Raw genomic sequence first — 13,941 nt, forward strand, 5'->3', positions numbered from 1 at the left:
AGTGGCTTTGACATCCAGTTTTGATCCAACCGTAGCCACAGCCATATCTCACAGCCAAATCGCGTTGTTGATTGTTGAGTGCGTACGCGTTAGTACGTTGTCGTTCTAAATTATGTGTCGAGGATAGCTCTGAAAAACAACATATTATGAGTGAGTTCGAGTCCATACATCGCCTAGAAGGCATCGAAGAGAAGGTGGGTGGCCTCATCAAAAAGAAGTCTGTTCACGAGTTCAAAGCTCCCGTCCAGAGGAAGTCTGTCCTCGGCCTTGACGTTCTTGCGGCCGCGAAGAGGAAGCAAAAACTCGAAGAAGAAGAAAGTGCCAAAAAATCTCGTAAAGATGGTGATCGCAGTGATGAGTCAAGTCGTGATAGATCGGAGTTGACGTTTAACAGGCAGTACCGGAAACCACGTATAGAGACTCCAACACACACCGGTGGAGTGGACGCCAAGTATGCCGAGCGTATTCGCGACCAGCGCGAGCAGCATAACCGTGGCGTTTACGCATCTTCGAAGGACTCGAGGAAGCGTCCCGAACCTCCGTCATCTCGTGATCGGGACAGAGATCGGCGGGACGACAGGCGCGACTCCGGGCGCTCCTCGTCGCACCGTTCTCGCAGAGACTGGAGCGAAACGCCGCCGCGTTTTAAGGACCCCCCTACACCCAATATTCGACCAAAGGACACGCCGTCGCGCTCTAACTGGGAGGAAGACGAGGACACGCCATCGCGACGGTCCTCCTGGGACGTGCTCACGCCGTCACCTCGCGATGGCTCCGACCGGCGCAGCACGGACAGGAGGTATCGGCGTCCGACGGACACACCGCGTGCTACGCCGGCTCACAAGTACAACGCCTGGGCCGCCGACAGGCGCAGGACGTACGCTACGCCAGGCAGCAAGCGCGGCAAAGACGAGAAGATTCCGTGGAACGAGGATGGTGAGCAAAAAGTAGAGTGGGAGGTGGAGCAGCAGAGGCTAGACCGCGAGTGGTACAGCCTCGACGAAGGCTACGACGAGGTGCACAACCCGTTCGCCAGCATACCGCAGGAGTACACCAAGAAGAAGGAGGAAGCCCTAGAGCAGAAGAAAATCAAGAAGGTTTCAGCTCAACAGAGGCAGATTAACAAAGATAACGAAAAGTGGGAGACCAATCGAATGCTCACGAGTGGTGTAGTGCTCAAAGTTGATGTGAACAATGACTTTGAGGAAGTGAACGAGGCAAAGGTGCATGTTCTCGTGCACAACATTGTGCCGCCGTTTCTTGATGGGCGTATTGTGTTTACGAAACAGCCCGAACCAGTGCTTCCTGTGAAAGACGCTACGTCTGACATGGCCATTGTGTCTCGCAAAGGCAGCGCGGTCGTTCGTTTCTACAGAGAGCAAAAGGAGCGCAAGAAAGCTCAGAAGAAAGAATGGGAGCTGGCAGGCACCAAACTGGGCAACATTTTGGGTGTTGCAAAAAAGGATGACGAGCGCGACGACAAAGAAGAAGCTGACTACAAGACTGAGCAGCGTTTTGCTGATCACATCAAGGATGCTGACAGTCAGGGAACCAGCGAATTTTCACGGAAAAAGACGTTGATACAGCAGAGACAGTATTTGCCTGTGTTTGCAGCACGACAGGAGCTTCTGCGCATCATCAGGGAGAACAGCATTGTAATCATTGTTGGTGAAACAGGCTCTGGAAAAACTACACAGCTAACCCAGTACCTTCATGAAGATGGGTATAGCAAGTATGGCATGATTGGTTGCACACAACCCAGAAGAGTGGCAGCCATGTCTGTAGCAAAGCGAGTGTCGGACGAAATGGGCTGCAAGCTGGGTGAAGAAGTGGGTTATGCAATTCGATTTGAAGACTGCACTTGTGAGAAGACGATAATCAAGTACATGACTGATGGTATTCTCTTGAGGGAGTCCTTAAGAGAGCCAGACCTTGATCAGTACAGTGCTGTCATTATGGACGAAGCCCACGAGAGGTCTCTTAGCACTGAAGTCCTTTTTGGTTTGCTTCGTGAAGTGGTGGCACGCAGGCAGGACTTGAAGCTCATTGTTACATCTGCAACTATGGATGCCACAAAGTTTGCCACGTTCTTTGGCAGCGTACCTGTGTACACCATTCCCGGGAGAACTTTTCCTGTTGAACTTTTCTTCAGCAAAAATCCTGTTGAAGACTATGTAGATGCTGCTGTTAAGCAAACACTTCAGATTCACTTGCAGCCCCAAGTTGGGGACATATTGGTGTTCATGCCCGGACAGGAAGATATTGAAGTGACCTGTGAGCTTATTGCAGAGAGACTTGGGGAAATTGATAATGCGCCCCAGTTAGCCATTTTGCCTATTTATTCCCAGCTGCCTAGCGACCTTCAAGCAAAGATTTTCCAGAAGGCTCCAGATGGAGTAAGAAAGTGTGTAGTGGCAACAAACATTGCTGAAACTTCACTTACAGTTGATGGAATTAGCTTTGTTGTTGACAGTGGCTACTGCAAATTGAAAGTATACAACCCTCGCATTGGTATGGATGCACTGCAAATATACCCCGTTAGCCAAGCAAATGCAAACCAGCGCTCCGGACGAGCTGGTCGTACAGGACCAGGGACATGTTTCAGGTTATACACAGATAACCAGTATAAGAACGAGCTGCTTAAAACAACTGTGCCAGAGATCCAAAGGACTAACCTTGCAAATGTTGTATTACTTCTCAAGTCTTTAGGTGTGCAAGACCTACTTCAGTTTCACTTCATGGATCCACCACCTCAGGACAACATATTGAATTCTATGTATCAGCTGTGGATTCTGGGGGCCTTGGACAATGTTGGAACTTTGACCCCATTAGGACGGCACATGGTCGAATTTCCCCTCGATCCTCCCCTCTCTAAAATGGTCATTGTTTCTTGTGATATGGGCTGCAGCGAAGAGATTCTCACCATAGTTTCAATGCTCTCTGTGCCCAGCATTTTCTACCGTCCCAAGGGAAGAGAAGAAGACAGCGACGCCGCACGAGAAAAGTTTCAGGTACCCGAAAGCGACCATCTGACCTTCCTCAACGTGTTCCTTCAGTGGAAGATAAACCACTACTCATCATCCTGGTGTAATGAGCACTTCATTCACGTCAAGTCCATGCGTAAAGTGCGTGAAGTGCGACAGCAGCTGAAGGACATTATGGGCCAGCAGAAGATGAAGCTCATCTCATGTGGCACTGACTGGGATGTGGTCCGCAAGTGCATTTGCTCTGCTTTCTTCCTCCAGGCAGCCCGACTCAAGGGAATAGGAGAGTACATAAACTGTCGCACAGGCATGCCTTGCCACCTCCATCCGACTAGTGCACTCTTTGGAATGGGCTACACACCAGACTATGTTGTCTACCACGAACTTATCATGACCACGAAAGAATACATGCAGTGTGTCACTGCTGTGGACGGTAACTGGCTGGCTGAACTTGGTCCCATGTTCTACAGTGTGCGTGAGTCTGGCAGGTCACGGCATAGGACGCAGCGAGACCATCAGTCACAGATGGAACAGGAGATGGCTCTCGCTGAGCAGCAGCTCCGGCGTCGCAAGGATGAGCATGATGAGAAGCAGGCAGCGGCTTCAATGCGTGCAGCACGCATCGCGACACCTGGCTACCAGCTAGAGGGTGCCCTTGCTACACCCAGACGAACTCCAGCCAGGTTTGGACTTTAGATAGTGCACCTGATACTAGTGCACACATGTTGACACTAGCTGTTTTGCCGTAAATACAGTTATACGTAATATTGTTTACACTTCAGCAGCTTATATGTACTATAGTATGCCGTGAATCACAAGTGCTACGCTTTACCTCCACTAGGTATGCTTGCAGTTAGCACTCGATTGCTACAAGGACAAATTCAAGAAGCAGGTGGTAGTGGTGTTGTAAAGAAACTTCCACACCTGGCTACCAGCCAGAAGCTCTTCTGCCACGCACACAGACTTATGCTTACTTTTGATCTGCAGATAATCTAGCTCTTATAGAATTTTTACTGCAAATGTGTTTTCTGCCTGTTTATTTTAGGAGGACACTTCACAATGAAAGGTGCAAGAGGAAAGCACAGATGGCTTAATAGCTTACATCTGGGAACATGGAATGCAAATCTGTTTGGTTTTCCAAGGCTGCTGTGTCAATGCGAATGGGTTGTCTTGTCTTTTGATTCCAAAGTGTGATGCCAACCTTCAACAGGCTCTCAGGTGCCCAATGATTCATGGTATTTATCTCAAAGATGAAGAGATCTGTGCTATCCTATGCTCATTCTTCCAGTACCGTAAATCCTGTTAAATATCATTCTTAGGTGTCATTATATGACTATCCTTGTTTGTAAGATGGATAACCTCTTACTACCATAGAACCTGTGCCTTCTAATAGCACTTTATGTCTTTGCATTGCGATATCTGCATCATCTGATACTTATTGATTTCAAACAGTGTTTTTAAGTTGGTAAACTAGCTGTTAACTTCGTCATGCAAAGTAAGAGTCTAAGGCATTTACTCCTAAAGCCACCTTGGACGCAATGCCTGATACAAGTGGTTCACATGGTTATATACTAGTAAAATCAGTTATGTGACTATGCATGCTAATATTCTCTTGATGAGACCTGAGACCACCATTCACAGATGGAACAGGAAATGGCTCTTGCTGAGCAGCAGCTCCAGCGTCGCAAGGTTAAGCATGATGAGAACCAGGCAGCGGTCTCAATGCAAACCTGCTTAAGTATATTGTAAATTTGAAATATGGTGACCTACTTGTATATCCTCAGATGCAAATGTGATCCTGCATTATTCACTGTGCTGCACAAGTGCGCACAATTTTTATAGTGTTGAAGGCAAATATATATAATGCAAATCTGTACATAAAATGTATGCTACTTTGTTGTGTTTTAGCTTTTGTAAAATCTTAAATTATACAGCGTGCGACTTGAAAGTGTGCAGAATTTATAGTGTTCCGTTGTTGAATTAAGATATTGTGTGGAATCGCCATAGAATGTTAGCAACTATGTTGTCCGTAGGACTTTTTAAAATCAAGAGTCGGTTTTTCATTGCTTATTGTGTGCTTATTTGTGTATAGATTGTGGCATACTTGTGCCATGGGCTCGACAGAATAAAGTAAAATCAAGTAATTGATTTCAAATACATGCGCATTTATTGTAATCTTTATTAATAGCTTTGCTACAACATGATACCACACCATAGAGCTGCACATAACCCATTTTCCTCTGCCTGCTTGTTTGCGCATATCCCTTAAGAAACGTGAAACGAATTAGAGCTATGCAAGTCTAATGTTAACCTTCACTCTAAGAACAGGTTCGTAAAGCTGGTTCAATGAGGAAAGTTTCAGTCGATCAGTGTCGCAGAAAATCAGTTCCTATACAATGACCACTTCATCGTACAGTAGAAGTGCGCATGGCCACAAGTGTTAAGCCTATTTACAAAGGTGCAAGTGCCTAATAATCTTTGATCCCATCATCACCCTCGCACTCATTCTTCTGAATCTCTAGCAGTATGGGATACGTCTTTTGTCTTCTTATGCAATAACATCACATGTTTTCATGCTCGTGTGCTTCTAATACTCCCACGAGAGGAACTGTCACCTTTCCCGCACTTGTACCTCCGCGGAGACAAAGGTGCATACAAAATGATCACATGGTGCGCAGCCCACGCATTGAGGCCACTCAGATATGCCTGCAAACAAACAAAAGTGTGTGCACTCCAACCCCATTGCGAAGGCACAACACATTGGTTTTTGCTTTCCTATCACAAATAGAGCTGGCACATATGAAAATAATGCAAGTCTCCTCTCTCTGTTTTTTAGTCAGCCTGTGGTGGCCACATTGAAGCCACAAGCAGTATGCTCAGCCACAGGATCCTTCTTGTTTTGACAATTTGCTAACTGCTGGAAAAACAACAGCGAGCATGCGTGCACGATTAATATATGTATATATATATATGTATGTATGTATATCTTTGGTGCTACGAAACAGTCATGCCATTAAACAGTTTCAGAGAACAACAGGCACTTTAGTAAGTACGGCAGAAGCTTTTTTTTCTGTCTTCTTTGCAGAGTGACTACACAGGTTTAAGTCATCACGGTCACGTCGACCGCACGTGGTACATCGTTTGAAAAAAGTGGCAGCACTTGAAAAAACACCATCGATACACACACAACAAAGCGTTAGCATTGACAATACATTCAAACGCGTTCAAAAAGGAAAACATGATATATTTCTGCCCACCTGTACAAAACAGTGCTTGTTAACGTGATAACCCACTAACACCACTGCTTAGCCTTGCACTCACATTTCACAGTACTGCAACACCCAAACACATGACCTTGCTTGCATGGGCGTATGCTTACATTTTACATTTTCTTTTTTGGTTGCTTTGTTTATGATATACTAGACATAATGGGGCACTTGTACACGCACGTGCAGTCATGAGAAATTCGACTGAGTATACTAAAAATAACACGAATGTTTTCGCCTTGTGTTTGTACACCGATTACATGAATGGTGTGCCTTGGGATTTAATGGTGCACAAGAGCTTTCTGGTGTTGCCTTCCTTCCTTGTGAAGCTCCTGCAGTGTCATTGTTGTCACAGTTGGTTGTCGACTTGGAGCGGGCAGCGCAGCCAACACCGGTCCCCTTCACGACACCATCTCGCCTTTGGTCAGGTGGATAGTTTCAAAGTGGTGTCCCTCTCCACTCTGAAAAAAAAAACAGCATTTTTAGCATTCATGTTACTGCATCTGAAGTTATCAAGTGGTAATAGTGAAAATGAATTCATTTGCAATTTTTATAAAACAGTGCAAAGAAAGATGGAACCAGAAATGATTGAGAACATAGCTTGTTCTTGTCCAACTTGGTGAATGTTCTCTTCCGCTCCATTTCACTAAAACACTTGGAAAACAGTATCCGACTTTTATGCGTTGTAATTCACTTAGGAGAGCAAACCTTAGGGCAAGTTGGTGGTCCATTATACTGACAACAGCCTAACAAGGGATAGGAAGAAAGTGATCGTCTGTGTTTCTTCCTGTCCCTTGTTGCACTGTTGTCAGTGTAATTGTAATTCACAGTATGAATTGTAATTCATAATTGTATAATACATTTCAGTGTGGCCAGCACATTTTTAGTCAATATAAGAATGGTCAGCGTGCCAACAAGGTGACAGGGTCATCCAACAAGATCATCCCATGCCAAGAATCCTAATTAATTCCATTAATTTTCATTGTTTCATGAAGATACAGTGCAGGTTTAATGCAAATAGTTCTTATAACATACAGTTTCTATAAAAAGAGTGCTTTTTTGATACTTGAGTCTTATCACAACCAAGCATGTCCACTATCATGTAAACATCAAGAAACTGATGTGTGACTTCAATGGTATGTTAGGCTCATACGTTACATAGATGCATGCATCAATAATATTAGTCATGGCATTCTCAAAAGCATAAAATAGAAAGTATAAGAAAACATAAATTCTAATTTCTTCAGACTATTCTATGTTACTGCAAATGAAAAATGCTCTATAGGAAAAACATGAATAAGCTTTCAAAAATTGTGTTCTTGCCTTTAATCGATCAGCATATGAACATTGCAATGGTACTCACAAAAATAGGCAGAAGTTTGTGTATATGGCGAAGCTATGCTCTGAATCACAGGGCCAGAAACATGATGCAGTCCAGCCTTTCGTTTCACTTTTTAAACAGAGAGTAAAAAAAGTGTAGCTATAATTTCCCCATGAGATTGTGGGATCGAATCTTTGGTACAGCAACATTGCTCCAGGGAAATCTTCCTTTGTTTTAATGAATAGAAAGATAGGTTGTAAAGAGTCCCACATAGTCGAAATACATGAAGGGCACATACGACATTTATTAATGCTAAAACAATCAAAATATCTGGAGGTGACCCTAACCCTTGGCATGGGTGCGTGGCAGTGGCATTTGCACATTGGCATTCATGCGTCGTGTTGCTTAGATTGACTGTTTTTCGCGCTCCGCTGAAGAAGATCTCCGAGGCCGTGTAGAAAGAAGTGCATAGTTGATATCTGCTCCACCAGGTGCCGCAACAATCGCACCTGCTCTTAGGAGCCTTCATGTGCGGCTACCTAACCTGCTCGCACTCAACAGACTAAATGATTCAACTTTCAATAATTACCCCGACATTGATTGTCTTTCAAGTAAAGTTGTGCTGCGATGTATTAGTCTAATATAACTCTTGAACCACAACCATCGATTTCTATCTTATAAACGGCTTTCTGAATATTTGAAAAACTGGAAGTAAGCAGTGGCATCGCGAGGGGATGGCACACCACGCCTGTGACCCCCCCCCCCATTTTTCTATTGTGGCATATAGAGCCCAAAATTACACTCAATCGCACGTGCCTGCCCGGCCCCTACTTCAGATCAAGGTAATCCCCCTCCACTCCTCCCCCCCCCCCCAAAAGAAAATTCCGCCTACGTCCCTGGAAGTAAGTCCTCGGCCGAAAGTGCGTGGGAGAAAAGTAAGATGTCACTTAGTGCTCGTGTCACTATGAAAAAAAATGCAAGCAAGACAGGCTGGAATGGAACTGTTGCAATGACACAAAGGTATGCCCCAAAGGGTGGAGTCTGCGTTCCTAATGGGCACGGCAAAAACACAGTCTTATTACTACTGGTCCGCCTGCTCTCGTGAACTCGGCAGCAAATGAGGAGTCGTGCTTTCACAGACAACTTAAATTTAGAAGGCTGTGCTCGAACTAGGGAAGAAAAAAAATCTGAGAAGATTTTTTGCATGCAGACGGGCATGCGCATCGCTCAGTCATGCAGGCATGTCCGAGATAGGACAGGATAGTAGCGCAGTAAACGAGAGAACGGAACAAGAATGCCTGTCCCGAACAACAAACTCACCTTACCGCTTCCGATGCGGACGGTGCGGAACTTCTGCAGGAGTCCCTTGTTGTTCTTGGCGTCGTAACCGCCGTTCTCGAAGTGGTCCTCCTCGTCCTCCTCTATGGCGCAGCTCTCGGCCGCCGGCAGCTCGCCGTCTTTGCCCGAGCTAGACTGGACCAGCTTCATGTACTTGTACTCCAACCTGCAAGGAGAACGCTGGTTTAGGAGAGTAGCGCTTTCCCGCACACACTCTTATTACCACCCTTATTGCCGCGCCTATCCTTGATGTGCCGGACTGCTGTTTGTGGTGAAGACGTCTGCGCCACTACTTACTTGACCTTTTTTCTCTTCTATCCACTTTTCTCCTATTCCCCGTCCCCGCAGCCGCTGCGCCGTGCTCCCTACCGGGCTGCAGAAATTAGGCGCCTTCTTCCTCTTCTAATCACTACCACCACCACCACCCTCATTACATGTTTTTACGAGCACAAGTGTGCGCACGAGAAAGCACATGCCCCCTCCCATCCCATAATCGGGCGTCAAAAACGTAATAGCGAGGAAGCAAATACAAGCGACGAGAAAATAACGGATACGTACGTTCTTTTCTCGTCCCTTGTGTCTGGTTTCGTGCTATTACGCTTCTGGTCACGGAGCACCAACTAGCCCGATCTGGCACCCTTCTATGCAGCGGGGCACAAAAGTTTCCCCATTGTTTTATTCAGTCGTACCTGTCCATTTGAGAAGCACAGACTGCTGGGCGAGTCGGTAATCCATCTTAACTGAGTTATATATACTCTGTCCAGGTGTCTTCCTTCCGTACCTCTCCAAGTAATTGCTTAATAAGCAAGGCTATGACAACGAATGTTTTTGGCGGTAATGGTGACCGAAGGTCGTGGCACGGCCGCTGGATGAAAGAGCGCACGGTTTCATCCAGCGGCCGTGGTCATGGCTGTTTCATGTCAAGAGCTGCTGGTTTCACTGAAGACAAAGTGACAGACAAAGCTGTCATACATACTGAGCTGGCATATATAGGCCAGACTGGAAGGTGTGTTGATGTTTGGATAAGATAACTTGATATGGGTGTACGTAGCGATGGCCTATCGCATACGGCTGCGCATTGTCGGCAGTGTGGATGTACCCCCCAATACAGTGAAACGAGCACAATGTCACGGCATCATAATCAGACAGCTAGAGAGATTATCACGGTTTGGTACGTGCAAAAAGAAATGGAACCACGCATCAGCCTCCCATCCGTAGCCTTGCAAAATAAAGAAGTCCTATACTTGAATGGATAGATATATTGTTATTTCTTGTGTATTTTTCTATGGATGCGCGCACCGGTTGTCATACGTTTATGCACGGTTTCGTTATTTGTGAGAAGCCAGGCATGCGTATAAATAGATGTTCTGCACATGTGAATAAAAGTTCATTTGAGAGTCGGCGCTTGTGTTTCGTGTTTTCTTTCCTTCGAGTGCATATTTGTCTTACGTTTTGGCGCCTTAAGGCTACAGCTGTTATCTTCCTTTGCATAGCTCACTGCATCATCTTAAATTAATTTAAGTAGGACCCTTTTTCTAAGCCTCGCAGTTTCTTTAGCTGCCAGAAAAGAAAAAATAATAATGTGGGCGCACCTCCTGTTCTTCTTCCAGAAGTAGACGAGCAGGCCGAACAGTAGCACGCCGAGGCCGACCCCGATGGCGATGATGATCTGCAGTTGGCGAGGGATCATCGAACAGGGCTGCGTGCGTGTCATGGTGTCGGCGGCGCTTCCGCGCGGTATGCAGCCCTGGGGCGAGATGTAGTGCAGCTTCTGAACGCCGCCCACGCACTCGCCTTTCACAACCTGCGCCGAAAAAGAAGGGGCAGTGCATCGTTAACCCTCGGCTTTGGCCGAGGTCTCTGCAGAGAAGTGGGGGCGGGGGGGGGGGGGCATGGATCTTGTGTGCCACATTCTGGCTACCCCACTGCTGAAGAGAGCTCCAAACCATAGAGATGCGATGACAAAAGAAGTAACAATAAACTGCCTCGCAAGAACGGAAATAGTCTAAAGACATCCTGCTCGGCTATACAATTGGCGCATCATGTAATGCAGACATGCTTCAAAAATCAGGAGGGGCAGGCACAAACATATGGCATGTGCTGTGTAGGTCTGTCTTTTGTATTCATGTGGTTATTCCTTTTGCAATGAGAGAGAGAAAAAAAGACGTGCGCGTGCGCACCGATGTGTAAGAAATCATTTAAGCTTGGTCCTATTGGATTACTTGAACACGCAGAAACCGTCAATATTCTATCTACATAGCGAAACAAGCGCATAACATGAGATAGCGCCAAAGAGCGATTTTTCGAGCACGCCTTATAACACAGCATCCTCACTGTCACCATAAGGGTGCCTCAATTTCGGACGCCTAAAGCTTTTCCGGTATTTCAGGCCTTCTGCCATGATTTCAGATGTGAAGGGTCATCCTCTGAAGCTACCCCTCTCTTCATCTCGCAGCTTCAAAACCAGCGCAACCGCGCAGCGACTAGCTTGCTGCCGTAACGGTTTTCAAAAGTCAGTTTTGCCACTGTTTCGACGTGCTTGGCCGTCAGGCTTGTTTTTTTTTTTCTGTATTGTAGTGAAGCACAGAGAATACAAAGGTGCCACTGTCACAAGATTCAGTATCCGCTCTTCAATGAACTGCACATGCGGATCCAACGTTTCTAAAAAAAAATACGTGAACCCAAACGCACACCAAGTGAGGCATTCGTAACTGTTCTGAAAGTGAGTGTGGCTATTTGGGCATTTGATAAAATAATATTAATAAAAAATAGGTGCGCTGGATTTCCTTTTCTTTCTTTTTCTTTCTTTCTTAAGAACTACCCTACTCTTGGGCGATTTGACGGTGCGAAAAATTGGGCGTCGATGGCATATCCTCAAAATTTCAACTCCGTACCTCAAGTAATACTGTCCTTTTTTTTTCTAAGGCGACACACACCTGTCTTCAATGAACAGTTACAGTTTACAACGGACATGATTCAACACGTCGTAATAATTGGCATCGATTATTCCGAGCATTTTGATGGAGTCGTCACAATGGGGGTCACTGCAGGGGATCCACATTTCAGCAGCTCTCCACTACGGTGCCCCTCATGATCACATCATTGTGCTTTTGAAACGTAAATCCCCGACAATCATTATTGGAGTGTATACATTCCAACACTCGCCTGGTAGTCGTCCGGCTTGCAGATTCGGCAGGCCAGCGCCGTCCGCCACATGAAGTGGAAGGAGCAGCCGTCGCACGTGCCGTCGGGACACGACGTGGGCAGCGACACAGTGCCGTTGGCGCCGGCGTTCTTGTCGCATCGCATCGTGATGGTGGTGGCACGACCCTTCAGGCACGCCTGCGTTGGCCTGAGGGACGGTTGCCTCTTTCTTTCAGGAGATCAAGTGATCCCGGCCTATCTTGAAATATCGTTTTATTTTGACTACATTTTGTGAACGCCTACCTGCCGAAATTAAAGATGATGTTGCCTACGCACGTAGTTCTCCCATTACCATGTACCGACTCTAAGAGTACGACCTGTAAGGTTTGATCGCCCTTCAGGTGTTACTGATCTATCCAGACGTACTTTTGTTGCTGAAATTAGCATTCTTTTAATGAGCAACATCAAAGCTACAGCTACGTGTGCATTGTGGTTTCTGCATAGATTTTAACAGGCAGAAGGAGAAACTGTATTTTTTTTTTCGTTCACGTGGGGCAAACGCAGTGTGACTACGGTTAGCTTCAATGCGCTTTCGGAAAAATTTAGCTTCTTACCATTACTTCGCGATCTCGCACACAGAGTCGTCGAATGGCAGCCAACAGTAGGTTGGTGTTAGGAGTAAATACTCGTTGTAGGATTTAAGCTGATTTTACCCTCAGCTATGTTTTTTGTGTGTTGTTGTTGTTGCTCAGTTGCCTCACATGTCTATAACAGCAGTGACGAAAAAAAGGCCCACGACGTTTGTTATACTCACGTGGCTGAGTAATAGAAGAAATGCACATCCGGTTTCTGGCCTGGACCTGAAAGACCAACATGGAGGCATGAGCGTTGTAAGAATAGTGCTGTGCGTACGTGCATTCGATACAAAATTGCAAAACAGTAAATGGAGAGATGATCGCCAACAACTGAAATTTATTGATAGAAATCACATGTGGTCATGCCCACAGGAGTGCACAAGGTTCTTCTTCAGGAAGGGGGGCGCGAGGGCGAAAAGTTCATCTCACCCCTCACCCTGTCACGCCAATGGATAACCTAAGCGCCCCCCTCCCTCATGCACAAGCCAACGTTCATGCCACCTAGAAAATAACGAAAGCCAACAAGTCCTCAATCTAATAGTCACCCAGAAAGTCTCCAGAGCATGCGGAAACGCAGAATTATATTAAATAATCAAACAAACATTGTACCTAGTTTTTTGTCCGAGGCCATTTGGGTGGCTAAATGAAGCATGCTTTACTGCACATAAAGCGGTTATATAACTATGCGCGAACATGCGGAATTAGTATCACGTGAAGGCGTTAACACGCGTTGCAAGGCAAGCCTTTTTTTTTTCCTCTTGCTCTAAACAATGCGGCATATGCAGGTGAAACACCTGATGAACAAATGTGCAAGAAAAATCGTATAAAGTGACCGTCCTCACCTTTTTAATAAAACTAGCAGGCTTACCTGGGAGGAACTCCTTGAGAACGTCGATGTCATTGTATGATGGTCGGGTCGTGATGCCAATCAATTCGTCTCCCAAGCTTTAAAGAGAGCAAGGAAAGAAAAACGTGGAAAGTTATACGTTGCTTTTGGAACACATCGAACTCCTCGCAATTCTGAGAATATCTATCGCCATTGCAACAATGACTCACGAAGATATCTGCGTGACGTGCAGCCTCGACTCACCTCACAGACTGGATGGCCAGCGGCGTGCCGATGTCAGCTTGCTGCGAAGGCACGATTGTTGATCTGCACACTTGAGACATGACACTGTCGCCGGAGAACTCATCCTGCATCTGCAATGAACCAAAAATTATGCAAAAATAAAAGGCACGAAGACGACGGATCA

The 13,941-nt window shown here is 45.9% G+C and overlaps 2 protein-coding genes across 3 annotated transcripts in view; one reads left to right on the forward strand and one right to left on the reverse strand.

The window, feature by feature from the left end:
* The first annotated feature begins 53 nt into the window (after positions 1 to 53).
* Positions 54 to 4,008, forward strand: Prp16 (ATP-dependent RNA helicase l(1)G0007). The gene has a single exon (XM_037426083.2). It carries the CDS (start codon positions 147 to 149, stop codon positions 3,678 to 3,680), a length of 3,534 nt encoding a protein of 1,177 aa, XP_037281980.2. The 5' UTR covers positions 54 to 146; the 3' UTR covers positions 3,681 to 4,008.
* Positions 4,009 to 6,207: 2,199 nt separating this feature from the next.
* The window catches only part of LOC119174943 (endosome/lysosome-associated apoptosis and autophagy regulator family member 2-like), a 51,289-nt gene continuing 43,555 nt past the window's right edge, over positions 6,208 to 13,941 (reverse strand). The window contains exons 14-20 of one of the 2 annotated variants that reach the window (XM_075894921.1): positions 13,779 to 13,888; positions 13,557 to 13,633; positions 12,868 to 12,913; positions 12,075 to 12,261; positions 10,502 to 10,713; positions 8,897 to 9,075; positions 6,208 to 6,711 (exon numbers count right to left, since the gene is read on the reverse strand). In XM_075894921.1, coding sequence (XP_075751036.1) covers positions 6,689 to 6,711; positions 8,897 to 9,075; positions 10,502 to 10,713; positions 12,075 to 12,261; positions 12,868 to 12,913; positions 13,557 to 13,633; positions 13,779 to 13,888 — 834 coding nt within the window. In that variant the 3' untranslated portion in view covers positions 6,208 to 6,688. Of the gene's footprint in view, positions 6,712 to 8,891; positions 9,076 to 10,501; positions 10,714 to 12,074; positions 12,262 to 12,867; positions 12,914 to 13,556; positions 13,634 to 13,778; positions 13,889 to 13,941 lie in introns of both variants that reach the window. The other variant, XM_037426084.2, reaches the window with a different exon arrangement.

This window comes from Rhipicephalus microplus, chromosome 5 (genome assembly GCF_043290135.1).
Source record: "Rhipicephalus microplus isolate Deutch F79 chromosome 5, USDA_Rmic, whole genome shotgun sequence".
Lineage (NCBI taxonomy): Eukaryota > Metazoa > Arthropoda > Arachnida > Ixodida > Ixodidae > Rhipicephalus > Rhipicephalus microplus.

Bases quoted from the DNA above. Each gene is read 5' to 3' on its own strand.
- Prp16 (XM_037426083.2), top strand. From the start codon at position 147: ATGAGTGAGTTCGAGTCCATACATCGCCTAGAAGGCATCGAAGAGAAG.